The sequence below is a fragment of the Gastrolobium bilobum genome, unplaced genomic scaffold (assembly GCF_033153095.1).
Source record: "Gastrolobium bilobum isolate Gb01-03AN ecotype WA unplaced genomic scaffold, APGP_CSIRO_Gbil_v1 utg13920, whole genome shotgun sequence".
Classification (NCBI taxonomy): Eukaryota; Viridiplantae; Streptophyta; class Magnoliopsida; order Fabales; family Fabaceae; genus Gastrolobium; species Gastrolobium bilobum.
In genome coordinates, this window is record NW_026896835.1 from 66,650 (window position 1) to 88,029 (window position 21,380).

The window sequence follows — 21,380 nt, forward strand, 5'->3', positions numbered from 1 at the left end:
GGATAAATCGTCCTTAGCGCTCGCTTCTCGTTTCTCTCACTCGTCAAATCTTACGGGCCTAGAGTGGGTAGATGAAGAAGCTTTAGGGCTTCATTCATTTTACGAAGATGGTCCTGCTTCACTCCAATCAACATTGAACTCTTTGCTTCTCTCTGATGACCCTACCAATAACTCTTTCCAGGTTGAAGTCCCCAGAGAAGATGAAAGGATATGCTTACCTTCCAGCCAAGGTGATAAGGCTTCTTTTATATATATAAATGTTTATTCTCAGACTTAGGAGTCTGTCTTCCCTTCTCTGCTTTCCAGAGAGATGTCTTTCGTTATCTTGATGTGGCACCTTCACAACTCCATCCCAATAGGTGGTGTTTTCTTCAAGTATTCGAACTGCTCTGCCGGGCTCATGAGTTGGGCATATTCTTGTCGTGTCTTCTTCTGTCTTTTTACGTTGTTCTGTAATGCCGTTGACAAAGAAAGTTGTCATTTTACTGGGTATCTTTGAAAACTTGCCCTGATTTACGGTGGTGTACCATCTTTAACAAAAAAAAAAAAGAACAACCCAATTTTTGATGTTTCAGTGTAAAATGAGAGACTTAAACCCTTTTATTAAAGGGTTTTGTTTATCTCATTTTACATGAGATAAACAACTTTCCTACACACACAAAATGGTATTGGGTTCCATCATTCTTTTTTCTCTCTCTTCTTATCTGTGGGTCTCACTTATAATTTTATTTCTATAACATGAGATAACTTTTTTTCCTACAACATAAGAAAAATATTTTCCTTTATTAAATCAGTTCAAAACCTATTCGATGGCGGTTTCACTTCAGAAGTGGTTGTATATAGAACATTGCAACTTTAGCTTCACCTTTGATGTTGTTTCACCTTTTGGGTTTTGACCATGATTCTACGTGCCTTAAATCGATTTTTTTATATTATTTTTTTGAGATAGGTTATTCATGTATTACTTAGTTTTTAATAATAATAATAATAATATTAATAATAATAATAATAATAAATACTAGATTAAATTGTAAACTATTATCCAATTATGGGACGTGGTAATTGTGAGAATGAATTAAATTATCTAAAAAATATCATATAATATTAAAATTGTATGTTAAAAGAGTTTAGGATATACTACTTGAAAAAAAACTCTTGATTTTTGACATATTTTTCCAACCAAAAAATGTCCGTAAAAAATATTGTCGAACGTTTTGACGGATCTTTGTTGAAATGGACTATCGACCATAAATTGAATTTTCCGTCCAAAATCATTCCATTTAAATTCTGTCAAAAATTTAATTAAATTAGACGCACTCTTTTATTATATCTCTTTTTCACTGCAAATCAGATAGATTAGATACGTATTTCTCACAAACATAATTTAAGTTTAAATTAGGTAATCTTTATTCCTTAGAGATTTAGAATATTTATTTAATTATTTCCTTTATTAATAAAGATTTTTCAAATTGATTTTTGAGTTTAAATCACAAATCAAATCTTTATTTTGTTTTCCTTATTAATAATAAATGTTACTTTTAATTTAAATCACAAACCAAATTTTTTTTATAATAAAAAAAAAAAATTTATTTTTTAAATTAATCACACATCAAATCTTGATTTATTTTTTTTATATTAAATAACAAACGCAGAACTCAGAGGCTTCTGAGTTTAAAAATGTGACACGTGTCAACACCTGACACGTCACCAATCACGTCTAAATTAGGTTTCAATCAAGAGGCAATCACGCCTAATTTAGGTAATTTTATTTTTGAAAAACATTTGATAAGCCATCATTAATTTCAGACCACAAATAATAACCCAGAAGCTTATAGCATTAATCATTAATTTCAAAAATAATATCCTTCTTCCTTAGAGATTTAGAATATTTATTTAATTATTTTCTTTATTTCTACGTATTTTTGAAATTGATTTTTAGTTTAAATCAAAAATCAAATCTTTATTTTGTTTTCTTTATTATTAATAATTTTTATTTTTCATTTTAATTTAAATAACAAATAAATTTTTTGTTATAATAAAAAAAGTATTATAAAAAATAAATAAATCACAAATCAAAATTATATATATATTTTTATATTAAATTACAAACTCAGAACTTAGAGCTTCTTGGTTTAACCGCTCTTATAATATCATTCTTGCAAATTCAAATTGTGTTTGTGAGTAATTAAATATATCAAATGAGATGACATTGCGTAGATCTCGAAAAGTTATGTGGAATCAAAAAAAATTATTGGATACCTGAGTCAAAAGTTATGACTTTCAGAAGTTTTATTATTAAATTATTATTTTTTTTGGAAAAAAAAATGACACTTGTTAACCTTAGCTGGGGCGTCTCCCCTCAGGTGAGAGATGCCTAAATGAGGCGTCATATTGTACAATAGATCCGTAATTATTTTCAAAACTGTAATAAATGCGTAATTATTTCCAAAAAGGTACCTATTGCTATTGTTATTGCTTATGATGATTTGTTGGGCATTGCAGCTACCTTGTTTGCTCCATGTACGAAGAAGCAACATCATTAGCTTCCTCTATTTTGAAGTGCTTGAGTGATGATTATAATGATGCTACTCAAGATATGTTGGAATCAACTGCTATGGTGCTCGTTCAGGCATTCAAGGAACTTGGCAGGTATCTTTCTTTTTTTCTTAAAAATTAAAATTTAAAAATTGAATTATAATAATAATCATGAATTTGTGGGTGGTCTTCTGCAGGACACCAGAAATTCTTAATCAACTCAGACCTCATTTCATTTCAGTAAAAGCTATTCCCTCCAGAGTTCTTCTTACTGGGTATGCTATTGCTATGCTTAGCTTCACTCTTATTGCATCTGTTAATCTTGATTTCTTTAAGATCTTCCAATTAATAACAATTTAACAGAGTTTGGAGACCATTATGTCATGTGTGATTCTATTCTTGAATGAATCTTGATACTTACCTTAGATAGTTTATTCAGGGCTCTACATTTTGTGCTTGCCTGTATGAGTCTGGGCTTTGCTATAGAGTCTGACAAGGGTCATGCTGTTTTAATATTATCCATATAATTGTGTCTGCAAACACGGTTTTGGAAAGTGACAATAGATGAGGAGAGTTATGTTCATGCTTCTCTTTTGGTTCAGAGCCTGTTTTCAAATAGCAGAAGGTTCTGTTTTTGGCGTTCAAGAATTTCTTGAGGAGTTTCTGAACGGATGGACTCGTGGGGATGCACAATATAGTGCTGTCATTGCAGAAGCAAATGTAGAGCATGAAAGTAGACATGAAAGTAGACATGAAAGGCACTTTGTTCTTGGAATTGATATGTATTTGGAAGTTGTTGAGGTCTATGCCGTAACACTTCTTGCTACAGTTCTAAAAGATGTAGATCTTGCAATTTCCTGGGTTGAGAATGCTTCATTGCCTGAGGAAAACCGACAGGTAAGGGTGTTCTCTACAGATTAAGATTTTACGTAATTATATGAATCTAGATTAAAGCTTTTGCAATTTGGCATTTGAACTGCTAATGGGAAACAGAGTTACAGTGCGGTTTTGGCTGATTGAAATTGCACAATTTGCTAGCTGACATGCACTGTTTGAACAGTGCATCAACTGGGTTTTCTGTGTATGACTCATTTAACTGAACTGGATGACGTGGTTGAGTGGCAACTGAGCATTAAGTTGTCAATTGTCATTATGCACATCCTTGAAAATGATCCCTGCATACATGTGGTTTTATACCAATTTCAACAATTGGTATTAAGAGAGTGAGCCTGGAGCAGTGATAAAACTGCTCCTTTATGATTGAAAGGTTACTGGTTCGAATCCAGGAAACAACCTCTTTGCAAATAAGCAAAGGTAAGGCTGCGTATAAGGATTGCCCTTACCCACCCTCGCTAGTCAGGGTTTGATGGGGAGTGGTTCAACAACTGGTATTAAGAGTTTTTTTTTTTTTAATTTTCTCTTTGTTATTTACAACAACCGTTTTGTATCTTTCATGTGGGTTCATCTACCACCGACCCCATTAATTTGGGATAAAGGTGTTGTTGATGTTGATGTTGATGTTGATGTTCTCTTTGTTATTTGTTGTTGTTCTTTATGGATGTGATCATGAAAGTAAATTTCATTGAGTTGATTATTAAAAGAAATTATTTTGGGCATGTAAAGTTTAAAACTTAAAGCATGATAATGGAGTACTCTGGGTAAGCTCATGGATTCTGACCCTATAATTCTTTTTTTCTATATAGTCTTTTACTTTGAAATATTATTAATGGTCTCTTCTCTACCTTGCCTCCCAAAGCTTTATAGTGAAAGTTCTGCATGGTCATCTTCTGTAAGCAATATCTCTTTTTTATTCATGCATGTTTATCTTTTTCTTTTAACTACTGTTTTCAGTAAAATAAAATGGTAGACTGCATTCTCTGAATTTTAATTATCCATCTTGCTCAAAGGGAATCAGCTGTAAGTTTTTGTTGGGTTTTAAACTTTATTTGAATAAAAGAAAATAGAAAATGAAAGGTTTTTTGGTGAAGAGGTGTGTCTCTTAGGAATTTGTTAGTGGACATTAATGAGTTTAAAGTTTCTAAGAAGTAGTCATTAATGTGTTTAGATTTCCTAAGTTAGTCATTAGTATTTCTAGTTATTTGCTATTGCTTTTAAATAGTATCATGTAAATCATTTGAATGTAAGGCTTGAATGTTAATGATATACAAAGAGGTATATTCAGAGAATTCCTTGTGTGTTTTAAGTGTTTAAGAGAAACACCATTAGAGGACCTGTGATTCACAAATTGGCATCAGAGCTTGAGTTATGGAGAGTGTGAGCACTTCCAGTATGTCGTTGCCCCGCCTGACAAAGGCGAATTACGTGAATTGGAGTATCCAGATGAAGGCGTTGCTCGGATCCCAGGATGCTTGGGATGTTATTCATGACGGTTTTGCTGAACCTGCAACTACCGCAGGATACTCAGCAGCTCAAACCAAGGCGTTGAAAGAGACGCGTGCGAAGGACAAGTCAGCCTTATACACGCTTTTCCAAGCTGTAGACGAGTCCGGATTTGAGAAGATAGCAGGAGCAACGACGTCTAAGGAAGCATGGGACATCTTTGAAAATGTCTATAAAGGTGCTGACCGAGTAAAGCAGGTCCGACTTCAAACTCTACGTGGCGAGTTGGAAGGCATGAAGATGAAAGATTCAGAGGGTGTATCCGAGTTCATCACCCGCGTTCAAGCCGTGGTGAATCAGTTAAAGCAGAATGGTGAGGAATTATCTGAGACTAGAGTTGTTGAAAAGATTCTCCGGTCGTTGACAGACGACTTCAAAAACGTGGTATGTGCAATTGAGGAGTCGAAGGACTTGGCTACGCTTTCTGTTGAAGAGCTAGCAGGTTCCCTTGAGGCGCATGAGCAGCGCAAGAAGAAGAAAAAGGAGGAGTCGCTGGAGAAAGCACTCCAGACAAAAGCAAACATTAAAGATGAGAAGGCGCTCTATTCTCAAAATGTCCGAGGTAGAGGTCGTGGACGAGCAGGACGTGGAAATGGCCGTGGTGGTCGTGGCCGAGGTCATGAGGTGAGAAATGAATAAAGAGCTGAGTCGAGTCAGAGAGGAAGAGGACGTGGCCGAGGTGGAAGAGGCCGGTGGTCAAATCAAACAAATGTGGAATGTTACAAGTGTGGCAAGTATGGCCATTACTCAAGAGATTGCAACTCGGACAAGTGTTACAACTGTGGCCGAGTTGGGCATTTCGCTAAGGATTGCCGAGATGAAAGAAGAGTTGACGAGGCTTCAAACCTTGCCGTAGAAGGAGATGGAGGAGTTCTTATGCTAGCCCATGGTGAAACCAGTTCAAAGAATGAGACGGAGTGGTATTTGGATACCGGTGCCAGTAATCACATGTGTGGTTACAAACACTTGTTTAAGGAGTTGAAGACGGTGGAAGCCGGACATGTCTCTTTTGGAGACGCGTCCAAAATTGAAGTAAAGGGCCGAGGTACGATCTGTTTCTTGCAAAAGGATGGACGAGTTGGTATAATCCGGGACGTGTATTACGTGCCCGAGCTCAAAAGTAACATATTAAGCATTGGACAGCTGATGGAGAAGGGTTACTCGGTTCTAATGACAGACCGAGTTCTACTGTTGAAAGACAAACAAGGGCGTCTAATAGCCCGAGTTCAGATGGAAAAGAACAGAATGTACAAGCTGAGTCTAAGGAGCATGGAGGTCGGCTGTCTGCAAGCCGGGGTAGAAGATAAGATGGACTTGTGGCATAGACGGTTTGGACACCTTCATTATGGTGGTCTGACCGAGATGATGAAGAAGGACATGGTAGTGGGACTACCGAAGATTAATTCTGAAGGAAGATTTTGCGAGGACTGCGTATTGGGAAAACATGCGAGAAGCCCGTTCCAAAGGATGGAAAGATACCGAGCTAGGCAGCCTCTGGAGTTGATACATACCGACCTGTGTGGACCCATTACTCCGGGGTCCTTCAATGGTAAGAAATATTTTGTAACTTTTATTGATGACTTTAGTCGAAAGACTTGGGTATATTTTTTGAAGGAAAAATCCGAGGTGCTAGAGGCATTCAGGAGTTTTAAAACAATGATAGAGAATGGTACTGGAAGATACATCAAGTCGGTCCGCTCAGACCGAGGTGGGGAGTACGTGTCAATAGCTTTCAAGAAGTATTGTGAAGAACATGGGATAAGGCGGTTCCTGACCGTTCCGTACTCGCCCCTGCAGAATGGAGTAGCTGAGAGAAAGAACCGGACTATCCTGGATATGGTCCGATCTATGCTAAAAACGAAGAACATGCCAAAGGAGTTCTGGGGAGAAGTCGTGCAATGTGCCGTGTACGTGCAAAACCGATGTCTGCACTCAAGTGTGAATGATAAAACTCCACAAGAAGCATGGAGTGGTCTAAAGCCATCAGTGGCTCATTTCAAGATTTTTGGTAGTGTTGCGTATGCACACATACCAGATCAATTGAGGACAAAGCTAGAAGATAAAAGTAAGAAGTATGTGTTTATTGGCTATGATGAGAAGACGAAGGGGTACAAGTTGCTGGACCCCGTCAATAAAAAGGTGTTGGTGAGCCGAGATGTAAAAGTAAATGAGGAAGATGGATGGGACTGGAGTAGTCCATCCGGGGTCAATATGGAACCCGGACTAAAATCAATTGAAGTTGGACAACCTTCGACCCGGATTCCTGAGAATCCAAATGACTCAGATAGTGATGAAGAGCAGAGACAACCGAGATTGAGGAGTCTACAAGATTTGTATGATTCCACCAGTGAAGCACACTTGATATGTCTATTGGCTGATTCTGAAGAAGTAAGCTTTGAAGAAGCAATCCGAGATGAGAAATGGCAATCAGCCATGGAGGAGGAAATAAAGGCGATAGAAAAGAACAAGACGTGGGAGTTAGCCGAGCTGCCCAGAGGAAGTCGGCCCATTGGTGTGAAATGGGTCTACAAGAAGAAAATGAACGCTAAGGGGGAGATCGAAAGATACAAAGCCCGGCTAGTGGCGAAAGGGTATAGGCAGAAGGCTGGCATTGATTATGACGATGTGTTCGCACCCGTAGCAAGAATGGAGACAATCAGGCTGTTGATCTCTCAAGCAGCCCAATTCGGATGGCCGATCTATCAGATGGATGTGAAGTCGGCATTCTTAAATGGAGTACTCGAGGAGGAGGTATATCTGGAACAACCTCCAGGATTCATGAAAGCCGGACAAGAAAGAAAAGTGTTGAGACTGAAGAAAGCTTTGTATGGATTGAAGCAGGCCCCAAGAGCCTGGAACACAAGAATTGACAATTACTTCAAGAAGGATGGACTTGAACAATGTCCATATGAACATGCACTATATGTGAAGAAGAAAGGAGGTAAAATTCTACTTGTTGCTCTGTATGTTGATGATCTGATTTTCTTGGGTAATGATGAAGGGATGATTCAAGACTTTAAGAAGAAAATGACAAAGGAGTTCGAGATGACGGATCTCGGTCTGATGAGGTACTTTCTTGGTCTGGAGGTCAGACAAGATAAATCTGGGATCTTCGTCTCTCAGGAAGCCTATGCAAAAGGACTTCTGGAGAAGTTTAAAATGACAGACTGCAACCCGGTTTCAACGCCAATGGAACCCGGGTTGAAACTTTCGAAGTATGATGGAGGAGAGAGAGTTGATCCGAGTTACTACCGGAGTTTAGTTGGAAGTCTGAGGTACTTGACTTGTACGAGGCCGGATCTGTGTCTGAGTGTTGGGATCATAAGTCGATTTATGGAAGACCCGGGGTACACTCACTGGAAGGCGGCTAAGAGAATTCTGAGATATGTGAAGGGAACAATCTCACAAGGACTTCATTACTCGAAGTCGGACAAATACAAGTTGACGGGTTATTCAGACAGTGATTGGTGCGGAGATGTTGATGATAGAAAGAGCACAGCTGGCTTTGTGTTTTTCATGGGAAACACGGTTTTTACGTGGGTATCAAAAAAGGAACCCATTGTGACCCTGTCTACATGTGAAGCCGAGTATGTTGCGGCATCTTGGTGTGTTTGCCATGCAATATGGCTAAGGAATTTACTAAGCAAGCTGGAGCAAGGGCAAGTCGGCGCAACCGAAATCCGAGTTGACAACAAGTCTGCGATCGAGTTAGCAAAGAACCCGGTCAATCATGAGAGGAGTAAGCATATTGATGTCAGGTTTCATTTCATCCGAGATCAAGTCAAAGAAGGAAAAGTGGATCTCACTCATGTTGCAAGCCGAGATCAAGTTGGAGATATTTTTACAAAGCCCCTGCCGACGTTGTTGTTTGAAAATTGCAAGAAGAAGATGGGAATGAAGGATGGTAGAGATATTAAAGTTTAAGGAGGAGTTTTGTTGGGTTTTAAACTTTATTTGAATAAAAGAAAATAGAAAATGAAAGGTTTTTTGGTGAAGAGGTGTATCTCTTAGGAATTTGTTAGTGGAAATTAATGAGTTTAAAGTTTCTAAGAAGTAGTCATTAATGTGTTTAGATTTCCTAAGATAGTCATTAGTATTTCTAGTTATTTGCTATTGCTTTTAAATAGTATCATGTAAATCATTTGAATGTAAGGCTTGAATGTTAATGATATACAAAGAGGTATATTCAGAGAACTCCTTGTGTGTTTTAAGTGTTTGAGAGAAACACCATTAGAGGACCTGTGATTCACAAGTTTTATCTGTATGTTGGATTATTAGTTTAAGATGACACTATTTTGGAGTTAGCTGTCATTTCTTGGATTGTACACATTTTATGATAAATTGCTTATTATTTGTGTAAAATATAATTTATCATAATGGTAAATAGGTAGGTTTGATTACTATGCATAAAAGGAGGAATTTATTTTGAGTTTCTAACAGCCAAGGAAACATATAGCCTAGACAAAAGTGAACTAACTCTAGTGTGATTATTTTGTTGTGTAGTGTGGTTATTTCACTTGTATAACTTGGTCCCTAGCAGATTAATCACTATAAGTATAATGACCATTTTCCGCAACATAAAAACTGACTCCCTAGTCTCTACAGCATAATTAGCTCACTATCTGGTCCGTAACTGAATAAGGAAATTCCTCTTTTTGTAAATATTGGCATGTTTGTCCATAGGTGTGATTTTCCCATTCGTTGATTAATTTTTTGTATGCCACTGAATTTGTAGGGAATTCTGAGAAGGTTACAGTCTATGCATTCTCTGAAAAATACCATTTTGTCTCAAACTACCTTTCCGCAGTCACCTACCAATAACAATGAAGCTTATTCTTTGAAAGAATTAAATGCGTGTGAAGGATCAGCTAAAGCCTTGAAAGGCAAACATAGGGACAATCAAAAGTATAGATCCAAAGAAGCTGTTCCAAAACTGTCTGAACGAATAGAAACATGTTTCTGGTGCTTCCATTCTATCAATTTGAAGTTTGGCACTGCCAAGTTTGTCATATCTAGTGGGAAGATTATGCTTGGTTGTTATCTTGTTCATCTATTATGTGTACAGAAAGAAGCAAGATACTTTTAAAAGGTACTCACTTAAATTCATGTGTCCCTAGTAATATATACTAGAATATTTCCATAATGCGTCAAGTAATCCATGTCCATATCCTCTCACCTTAAAGAACATGATCACCGTTGCATATCAAAAGTAGGTTCAGTTTAAATTGATCTTTTTTCCAACCGTTTTTGGTTGTTGTTGTTCTTTTTTGGATGGGGGCTGGTGGGCTTTATGAAAAGCTATGAATATATTTAATTTTAACAGGTGTCAAGGGCTAGTGGACTATCTTTTATTGAAGTTATCCTTATTTAATTTATACTAATAACTTGATAAACTGATGCATAATTTGTATGTAAAATGAGGGAATATTATCGTGGAGTTTAACTTGAAGTGGTGTGTTTTAGAATATACCTAGGACTGATGGACCGCCAGATTCTGCATGGGCAGGTTATCAGTTGTTATTGTGACGCACGCTTATGATTCCTAGTGTCATAAGGGTATGCACGACAACTATTTTGTTTTTTAACAATGTTTCTGGAAAAAATAATTTTTCTTTTTTATTTCTGGGCTTAGGAAGAGTTTCTAGGCAAAAAAAAAAATATCAACTTATTCTTATACCTAGAGAGAGAGTGTGTATTTAATATAGTGTGTAATTTATGCTGATAACATATTTTAAGATGTCTGTATTTAAAAAATATTGTCTCAAGGAACAATTTTTTTTTTCTTATTTCTGTTAATTTGTGTTTCCGATTAACCGGTTCCTTCTCTGGAACAAAAAAAAAAAACAGATTTATCAAATGCTATTTCTAACCATTTTTGTTCCCCGGACTAAAAACAAATAAAACAAACATTTATGGGAATGTTGTCATGCAGACCTTAAGTTAAAAAATTTGTAGGATATGTAAACCTATTTTCAAGAGTCATGCCATTCCAATTGGGTTGACCTATTTGGAACTGGCTTTGATGTAAAAGGTTTTCATTTCATTGAGTTCAAGGCTCCTTATTGCAATTCTAGGTTGGCTCTTCATGTGATTTATTTTATTTTTGAACATATATTCAACTTTGATTTTGATTGTTATTTTAATAACTGTTGTAATTTCTTATTTTACCCACTGAGTATGAGATTTTCCCATAAATTGTATTGAAGTTCTTAAGAAATCTGTTGTCGTCATGATCAAAATCTGTATCACTTTCTGCTGTGTCTCATGGTGAAGAAGCGAGCAGATTTTATTTATTCATATGGATTTTTGAGTAAGCTTGGGGTTGAGTCACAAAGTGGGTCTGTTATACTGTATAATAAGTTAATAAATTTCCTACTGTGCTATCTTTACTGTAACCCAATTTTGTTGAATGGATTTGTAAGACTAAAATCAAGTTCCGCGAAATTTACTCTACTTGCTTCAGAGGGTTATGTAGTTCTGAATGACTACTGTTCATGGTTTAGGATTGTAAGAAGACAAGCAATCACCATGAAGAGGGCTTTGGTCGATTTGTGGCATCTTGCATTTTCGTATCAAGTAAATCCTCTGGCAGCTGTTCAACCACTATCTGCTGCAGTTCGTCAAGGTCAGTGATGGAATTGATGATCAAGCATGACCTTCTCCGCGAGTCTGTCGTAAGTAATCCTCAGTATACCTTAGTCTAAATCATAAGGTTCCACTCTTAGGTCAATGGGAGAAAATTTCTTTGCGTTCTTTTCTATTATTATTATTTTTTTTTAAAAAAAATCATTAAAAAAAGAGTTAAAAAAAAAATTGAAACAAAAGAGCAAAAAAAGAGAGAAAGAAACAAAGCATGTATTTGCGCATTTTGACATTTTGTCTCCCTCATCTGATCAATGGAAGAAAGATTTAGCATTTCACTCATAGCAAGAAATGACAAGATGCAGCCTAAAGAAGAACACTAGCAGTGCAAGTCATCCAAAGAGACCCATAAAGATCAATGTAATCCTTAATCAATTGGGGCTTTGAATGAGATCACTCAACAAATGACCCAAGAAGCCCATTCAGATTTCAAAAGAAATGTATGGAAGGATAGAGTTGTATTGATGTCTAACGTATTACAACAAGATGCTACTGAATTTGTCGATCATTATGACAAGATGGATGATCAGATAAGCATGAATCTTTGGCTGCAACTACCTCCAAAGTTGTCTGAATTTTTGGGATATTGTGGAAATCTAATCACCAAAGAAGTTTTCGATGTAGTCATTTCTATCATATATCGAAACTTGAACTATGTTTTGAGAGTTACATTGAACGGAATGCTACATTATTGCACTGCTAGTGAATGATCGCCCCAGAGTACGATCTATTGAGGAGTATATGCTCCCTTAGATGTGCGACTAATCGCGTGCCAATTTGAGGGTTTCCAAATGATCAAGACTTCTTGCTATGAGATTCTAATGCTAAATCTTTCAAAGACAACAGAAGATCATATGCTCTCCTTCCATCTCTTTCTCTCTTTTTCATGTTATAACATTTTGATACACTTTCACCTCCCAAAGTTTGAACGACATGCCAAAGTATTGTTACACTTTTGATACTAGGCGTCGTAATCATGTCTGTATTGCGCCTCATGGGTTTGTGACCCAGTGAAATCCATTCATGCATTTTTTTTATCATTACAAAAAAAAAAAAAGATTTCAACCTGTGCAACCAGCGATGATTGTACAATGACAAGTGTGTCGAGAAAGTTTTTGAACTGTTATTTTTCCTAAAAAAGTTTGAATCCATTAAATCTTACAACTCTTGCAAACTCGACTCTGAAACATGGAATCCAAAGAAGCGGGTAAAAAAAAAAGATTTGAGCCATGAAGTGGATGAAATGACGGAAAGACAAGCAAGAATAGAGGACATGTTAAAGCAGCTGAAGAAGGCACGTTGATTTAAAAGGGCCAGAGTTAAAGCTTGTGGAGCGGCAAGATCCTTCTCAACCCCATATCTCACCACCTTTTTTCTAATCAAACTCACCGTACATTATTATCCTACAATCATCAACCTCTTTTCCAATATACCCTATCCAGCTATGACGCCTCATATTGCGTCATTCACTTATCCATTCCATACAAATTACCCTCCTACACTCCCTCAAAGCCATCATAGCCAATAGCCACCTTGGACCAGCCATCAACGCTTTCCCAATCATCATTTGCCTAAGTCCAACCATCAAAACCAAGGATGCTCTTCTCCAAAGAAGAAAATACCACCATTTACAGAGCGAGTAATTTATAGGGTTGAATTATTTGATCGTCTGCAAAGTGCTTGATAAGTCCATGAATTGTGACTTAAAACACATGTTTATTAATCTGAAAATGCTAAAAGAAATAATACCTTGTGTTAAATCTGACTCCAATTACATTAAGTTGAAATTTTGTTGAGTTAAAGACTAATGGGCTGTATTTTATCTTTCAGGCCCATTCAGAACAAATTTTCAAAGCAAAGAAGAAAAAAATGCAAATGGGCTGGATATTTCATTTTAAGCACAAAATGGCCCAAGTGCCAATTAGAAAGAAAAAGCTGAACGAAAAAGTGGGCAGCGTCAAAAAAAAAAATTGGGGAAAAACACATCTCAGCAATCAACCCTAGCCCTCATCACCATTTGAATCCCTCATCTGACCACAGCCTTAACCAACCTCCATTCTGATTCTCTTAAACCCACAACCCAAAAAACCTACCTTTATTTTGCTCTTGCTCAAAGATCCATTCCAAATCCACTACCTGAACCAACCCACACTTGCAAAGAGACAAAATCCCTGCTGTCATCGGTATGAAGGACGAGCATGTGTGGAGCGGATTAAGGGTGCTGATATCTTGGTGAGGCACATGCAAAGGAAGATTAATCAAGTTATGAAAAGAGAGAGACACGTGGATTCTGATCTAAGGGCTCACGTCGCTGCTGCTTGCAAGGAGGAGGAGATATAAAGAAGCAACGGGTAAAGACTTGGCGGCTTCTTCTGAATATTTTTCCTTCACTGTTTTAGGAACTTTTATTTTTCGTTCTTTTTTAGGTATGTGCAGAGCACATCTTATGATGTCGCTGCTGCCTTAGGAATTATTTATTGTTTTCTTTATTTTTAATTTTAAGTTCTGCTACTGTTTTGATGCTCATCAACCTGTGGTGATGAGTTAATTTTTCTGAGAGTTGGGTTGGATAAAGTACCTAGAACTCACTGTTAGTAGATGATGGTTTAATGTTTACAGGGTTGTTTTTCAGCTTGTTTACTGTGCATGTTTATTTCTGAGTTTGTTATATGATGATCACCACGTTTCCTTACTTTTAGGGTCCAAACCCATACCCTTTATTTGTCCAGCTCAAGTCGGATCCTAAGTCCGTACCTTTAAATTTTTGCTAAGCTGGGTTTAAGTCCGCACCTTTAAATTTCTGTCAAAGTCGGATCCTAAGTCCGCACCTTTAATTTTATGCCAAGTCAGGTCCACTCTCCCGCACCTTTAATTTCCAGCTCAAGACGGGTCCATTCTCCCGCACCTCTAAATATATGTCGAGACGGGTCCATTCTCCCGCACTTTTAATTTTCAGCAAAGACGAGTCCACTCTCCTGTGCCTTTAATTTTCTGCGAAGACGAGTCCATTCTCCCGCACTTTTAATTTTTAGCCAAGACGGGTCCAATCTCCCGCACTTTTAATTTTCAGCCAAGACGGGTCCATTCTCCCGCACTTCTAAATATCAGCTCAAGGCGGGTCCATTCCCCCGCACCTTTAAATTTCATGCCAAGCCAGGTCCATTCCCCTGCACCTTTAATTTCTAGCCAAAGATGGGTCCAATCACCCGCACCTTTAAAAATTCAGTCAAGGCGGGTCCACTCTCCCGCGCCTTTAAAATCAGTCAAGATGGGTCCATTCACCCGCACTTTTAAAAATTCAGTCAAGGTCCGCGCCTTTAATTCTTCAATCAAGTCAGGTCCATTCTCCCGCACCTATCAAGGATCTCAATCCCATGTCTCAGTCAAGCTGGGTTCATTCTCCCAACTTTAAATTCTTCTTTCAAGACAGGTCCATTCTCTCGCACCTATCAGGGATCTCAATCCCATGTCACAGTCAAGTTGGGTCCAGTCTCCCACAACTTTAAATTCTTCTTTCAAGACGGGTCCATTCTCCCGCACCTATCAGGGATCTCAATCCCATGTCTGTTCACCATATAGACTACCATGTGAATAACCATTTGCATGCGGTCAAAAATAGAGTTCACATCTTTGCTCATTCTTTACACTGATAATATGAAAATATTGTTATTCATATTCTCATGTAAAAACTAAGTAAAGAGGGGCAGCTGTTAGCACCTATTTTTGTCCTATATTTTGTGGTTTATAACCAAGAGAATAAAGGGAAGAAAAAAGGGAAGAGATGCATTTTGGAAAGATTTGCAACATGATTTGGAAATGAGTAGGGTTTGCTCCGACAGTGATATCTCATTCATCCACCGTCCGATCAAGCTGAAATTTTTGACTCATTTTACATCATATTCAACGGTGGATTTGTTGATTGGAGGCCTGTACCATTTCCAGAAAATTCAAGATCGAAACAGTTTTCCAGGGCAATTTCTACTGCAAGCAGCCATATTGTGAGGACCGTTTCTCTCAATCGAACCGTCCAATTGTCGTCAAATTTGGTCGGCATGTTCCTCCAATATGATACTTCAATCTGACCAGAGGGATTCTTCATATGAGCTTCCTAGCATCAGATATAACTTTCGCAAGATGGGCTGTTAGTTTCGTTAGAAACGATGCAGTTTCGCGAAGCCGTATTGCAGGGATCGTTTCTCTAAAATGAACCGCCGATCTTCCTCAAATTTGGTCGACATGTTCCTCGCATATGATACTTCAATATAACCAGAGGGATTTTCAATCTAAGCCCTCTGGTGTGAGATATGGTGGTCGTAAAATGGCTGTTCAAAATGAGGAAAAAATCCCTATTCCTAAAAATATACCACATCACCTATCTCTCATCTCTTCCTCTTCCCTTCCCCCTATATAAACACCTCTACCCCTTCCTTTAGATATACAAGAAAAATTGGAGAAAACCAAAAAAAAAACAGAAAATTTGAGAAAACCAAATTAAAAAATAACAAGATACTTGGGCTTGGGGTGGTCCTGCACAACTTAGCTCTATACCCTAGGTTTTGATCATCTTTGAGGAGAGTTGGGCTGGTCCTGCATAACTTGGCCCCATACACCAAGTTTTGGTCATTTTCGAGGTAGGTCCGTTTACTTCCTTCTTTAGAATATATTTTCTTTACATATTTTTATGTTCTTATTTTAGGAATTTTCTTATGCTTTTCATGTTTTATTAGAAATTTTCTTATATAACTTAGAAATTATACGGGTGATTAATTTATGCATGATGCTTTGTTAATCTTATAACCCCTTTTTATTTATTTTCGTCGCTGCAAAATTATTATCTTAAGTTTAAAATCAATCAACACATAAACATTTTCTACAGAACGACGTAGCTTTGAGTTCCCTATTGTACCGAGGGATACGTCGGAAAGGGACCCACCCGTCAAGCACAAAAATAAATTTTCAAAAAATAGTTTATTTTTCTTTAATCAATGTAATTCAATTCTTTGGGGTGAAATAAACATTTAAAATCTTATCAATAATTTGCACATTTAGTATAAGGTAACCGTTTTTTTAAACGGACGGTGTAGGGTGCTAATACCTTCCCCACTCGTAATCGACTCCCGAATCCAATTCTGATTTCAAAGACCAGTTTTATCAAATAAAAGGGTTTTTTCCAATGTTTTCCCAAATAAACCTTGGTTGCGACTCCATTGTTTTTAATCGTTCAAATCTTTCGCCGTCACGTCGCGATTTGGTCGCGACAATAATAATTGTTACTTTTAATATAAATCACAAACCAAATTATTTTATAATAAAAATAAAAAAATTTATTTTTTAAATTAAATCACACATCAAATCTTGATTTATTTTTTATATTAAATCGCAAACGCAGAACTCAGAGGCTTCTGAGTTTAAAAATGTGACACGTGTCAACACCTGACACGTCACCAATCACGTCTAAATTAGGTTTCAATCAAGAGGCAATCACGCCTAATTTAGGTAATTTTATTTTTGAAAAACATTCATAAGCCAGCATTAATTTCAGACCACGAATAATAACCCAGAAGCTTATAGTATTAATCATTAATTTCAAAAATAATATCCTTCTTCCTTAAAGATTTAGAATATTTATTTAATTATTTTCTTTATTTCTACAAATTTTTCAAATTGATTTTTTAGTTTAAATCACAAATCAAATCTTTATTTTGTTTTCCTTATTAATAATAATTTTTAATTTTAATTTGAGTAAATACCATTTTGGGTCCCTAACAAAAAATACGCTCCCCACTTTAGTCCCTTACAAAAATAAATTAGTCAGTTAGTCCCTAACAAATTCAAAGTGGACCCATTTTAGTCCTTTTGAGGGACTAATATGGGTCTTTTTTGAATTTGTGAGGGACCACGATTTTAACTAAATGGGTCCACTTTGAATTTGTTAGGGAATAACTGACTAATTTATTTTTGTAAGGGACTAAAATGGGGATCGTATTTTTTGTCAAGATCGTTGTTGATTGTAATAGAACGTCCATACAGGATATTCACCTAACCATGATCTAACATTCTCCCCATAGCTAACTCAAAACTCTTGCAATTTTCAATGGAGTGGCCAGTTAAACCTGAGTGAAAATTACAAGTTACTTCTGAGTCATTCCCTTTCGAAAACAGAGGTTTCACGGGACTTGTGGAGATTTTCTGAATCAGATGAGCGCTTTGCAGACGATCAAACAATTCAACCCAAGAGCACTTTGCAGACGATCAAACAATTCAACCCTATAAATTACTCGCTCTGTAAATGGTGGTATTTTCTTCTTTGGAGAAGAGCATCCTTGGTTTTGATGGTTGGACTTAGGCAAATGATGATTGGGAAAACGTTGATGGCTGGTCCAAGGTGGATATTGGCTATGATGGCTTTGAGGGAGTGTAGGAGGGTAATTTGTATGGAATGGATGAGTGAATGACGCAATATGAGGCGTCATAGCTGGATAGGGTATATTGGAAAAGAGGTTGATGATTGTAGGATAATAGTGTACGGTGAGTTTGATTAGAAAAAAGGTGGTGAGATATGGGGTTGAGAAGGATCTTGCCGCTCCACAAGCTTTAACTCTGGCCCTTTTAAATCAACGTGCCTTCTTCAGCTGCTTTAACATGTCCTCTATTCTTGCTTGTCTTTCCGTCATTTCATCCACTTCATGGCTCAAATCTTTTTTTTTTACCCGCTTCTTTGGATTCCATGTTTCAGAGCCGAGTTTGCAAGAGTTGTAAGATTTAATGGATTCAAACTTTTTTAGGAAAAATAACAGTTCAAAAACTTTCTCGACACACTTGTCATTGTACAATCATCGCTGGTTGCACAGGTTGAAATCTTTTTCTTTTTTTTTTTGTAATGATAAAAAAAATGCATGAATGGATTTCACTGGGTCACAAACCCATGAGGCGCAATACAGACATGATTACGACGCCTAGTATCAAAAGTGTAACAATACTTTGGCATGTCGTTCAAACTTTGGGAGGTGAAAGTGTATCAAAATGTTATAACATGAAAAAGAGAGAAAGAGATGGAAGGAGAGCATATGATCTTCTGTTGTCTTTGAAAGATTTAGCATTAGAATCTCATAGCAAGAAGTCTTGATCATTTGGAAACCCTCAAATTGGCACGCGATTAGTCGCACATCTAAGGGAGCATATACTCCTCAATAGATCGTACTCTGGGGCGATCATTCACTAGCAGTGCAATAATGTAGCATTCCGTTCAATGTAACTCTCAAAACATAGTTCAAGTTTCGATATATGATAGAAATGACTACATCGAAAACTTCTTTGGTGATTAGATTTCCACAATATCCCAAAAATTCAGACAACTTTGGAGGTAGTTGCAGCCAAAGATTCATGCTTATCTGATCATCCATCTTGTCATAATGATCGACAAATTCAGTAGCATCTTGTTGTAATACGTTAGACATCAATACAACTCTATCCTTCCATACATTTCTTTTGAAATCTGAATGGGCTTCTTGGGTCATTTGTTGAGTGATCTCATTCAAAGCCCCAATTGATTAACGATTACATTGATCTTTATGGGTCTCTTTGGATGACTTGCACTGCTAGTGTTCTTCTTTAGGCTGCATCTTGTCATTTCTTGCTATGAGTGAAATGCTAAATCTTTCTTCCATTGATCAGATGAGGGAGACAAAATGTCAAAATGCGCAAATACATGCTTTGTTTCTTTCTCTCTTTTTTTGCTCTTTTGTTTCAATTTTTTTTTTAACTCTTTTTTTAATGATTTTTTTTAAAAAAATAATAATAATAATAGAAAAGAACGCAAAGAAATTTTCTCCCATTGACCTAAGAGTGGAACCTTATGATTTAGACTAAGGTATACTGAGGATTACTTACGACAGACTCGCGGAGAAGGTCATGCTTGATCATCAATTCCATCACTGACCTTGACGAACTGCAGCAGATAGTGGTTGAACAGCTGCCAGAGGATTTACTTGATACGAAAATGCAAGATGCCACAAATCGACCAAAGCCCTCTTCATGGTGATTGCTTGTCTTCTTACAATCCTAAACCATGAACAGTAGTCATTCAGAACTACATAACCCTCTGAAGCAAGTAGAGTAAATTCCGCGGAACTTGATTTTAGTCTTACAAATCCATTCAACAAAATTGGGTTACAGTAAAGATAGCACAGTAGGAAATTTATTAACTTATTATACAGTATAACAGACCCACTTTGTGACTCAACCCCAAGCTTACTCAAAAATCCATATGAATAAATAAAATCTGCTCGCTTCTTCACCATGAGACACAGCAGAAAGTGATACAGATTTTGATCATGACGACAACAGATTTCTTAAGAACTTCAATACAATTTATGGGAAAATCTCATACTCAGTGGGTAAAATAAGAAATTACAACAGTTATTAAAATAACAATCAAAATCAAAGTTGAATATATGTTCAAAAATAAAATAAATCACATGAAGAGCCAACCTAGAATTGCAATAAGGAGCCTTGAACTCAATGAAATGAAAACCTTTTACATCAAAGCCAGTTCCAAATAGGTCAACCCAATTGGAATGGCATGACTCTTGAAAATAGGTTTACATATCCTACAAATTTTTTAACTTAAGGTCTGCATGACAACATTCCCATAAATGTTTTTTTTATTTGTTTTTAGTCCGGGGAACAAAAATGGTTAGAAATAGCATTTGATAAATCTGTTTTTTTTTTGTTCCAGAGAAGGAACCGGTTAATCGGAAACACAAATTAACAGAAATAAGAAAAAAAAAATTGTTCCTTGAGACAATATTTTTTAAATACAGACATCTTAAAATATGTTATCAGCATAAATTACACACTATATTAAATACACACTCTCTCTCTAGGTATAAGAATAAGTTGATATTTTTTTTTTTGCCTAGAAACTCTTCCTAAGCCCAGAAATAAAAAAGAAAAATTATTTTTTCCAGAAACATTGTTAAAAAACAAAATAGTTGTCGTGCATACCCTTATGACACTAGGAATCATAAGCGTGCGTCACAATAACAACTGATAACCTGCCCATGCAGAATCTGGCGGTCCATCAGTCCTAGGTATATTCTAAAACACACCACTTCAAGTTAAACTCCACGATAATATTCCCTCATTTTACATACAAATTATGCATCAGTTTATCAAGTTATTAGTATAAATTAAATAAGGATAACTTCAATAAAAGATAGTCCACTAGCCCTTGACACCTGTTAAAATTAAATATATTCATAGCTTTTCATAAAGCCCACCAACCCCCATCCAAAAAAGAACAACAACAACTAAAAACGGTTGGAATGGATGTGTATAGCGAATATCAAAACATATAAAGGATTTGTTTGGAATAGCTAAACATAAAATTTTCCAAATGCGTTATGAAGATGAGATTGAGTTCACTAAGTTGAAAATGGATGAAAACACACTTTGAGACTACCACAAACCATTACTTTTCATTTTCTAAATCGAAAACATACTTAAGTCCATTTAAACCATACATACTCAATATTTTCACATAAAAGAGACGAACAATGCAAAAAACAAAATTCGTAACTAAAACACACTTCAATATCATCAAATAACACAGAGCTAGTTAAACTTCATTAGTTTGCATACACCAAAAACTAAAATATTATTGGTTTTCCTTGTTTACTTGTGCAAGTCACGAAAGTAATCTGTAGAGCCCATGAGGAAAAACAGGTTAAACTCGGAACATTAAGCCCCGGGCTCGGAGTAGCGAGCAAAGATACTCCGAGATAATGGCCTTTAAAATGTTC

At 36.6% G+C, this 21,380-nt stretch overlaps 1 protein-coding gene across 1 annotated transcript; it reads left to right on the forward strand.

The window, feature by feature from the left end:
- Positions 1–809: 809 nt before the first annotated feature.
- Positions 810–10,021, forward strand: LOC133302257 (protein APEM9-like). The gene is made up of 5 exons (XM_061502008.1): positions 810–889; positions 2,503–2,649; positions 2,733–2,810; positions 3,138–3,432; positions 9,671–10,021. The coding sequence occupies exons 1-5, from the start codon at positions 810–812 to the stop codon at positions 10,019–10,021; spliced, it is 951 nt and encodes a 316-aa protein (XP_061357992.1).
- Positions 10,022–21,380: the final 11,359 nt, after the last annotated feature.

What these genes read in the sequence shown, in the direction of transcription:
- LOC133302257 (XM_061502008.1), top strand. Translation starts at nt 810, where the DNA reads ATGGCGGTTTCACTTCAGAAGTGGTTGTATATAGAACATTGCAACTTT. An exon ending in GATGTTGTTTCACCTTTTGG is followed by an intron (nt 890 to 2,502) that starts GTTTTGACCATG and finishes TGGGCATTGCAG; the next exon opens with CTACCTTGTTTGCTCCATGT. An exon ending in TCCAGAGTTCTTCTTACTGG is followed by an intron (nt 2,811 to 3,137) that starts GTATGCTATTGC and finishes CTTTTGGTTCAG; the next exon opens with AGCCTGTTTTCAAATAGCAG.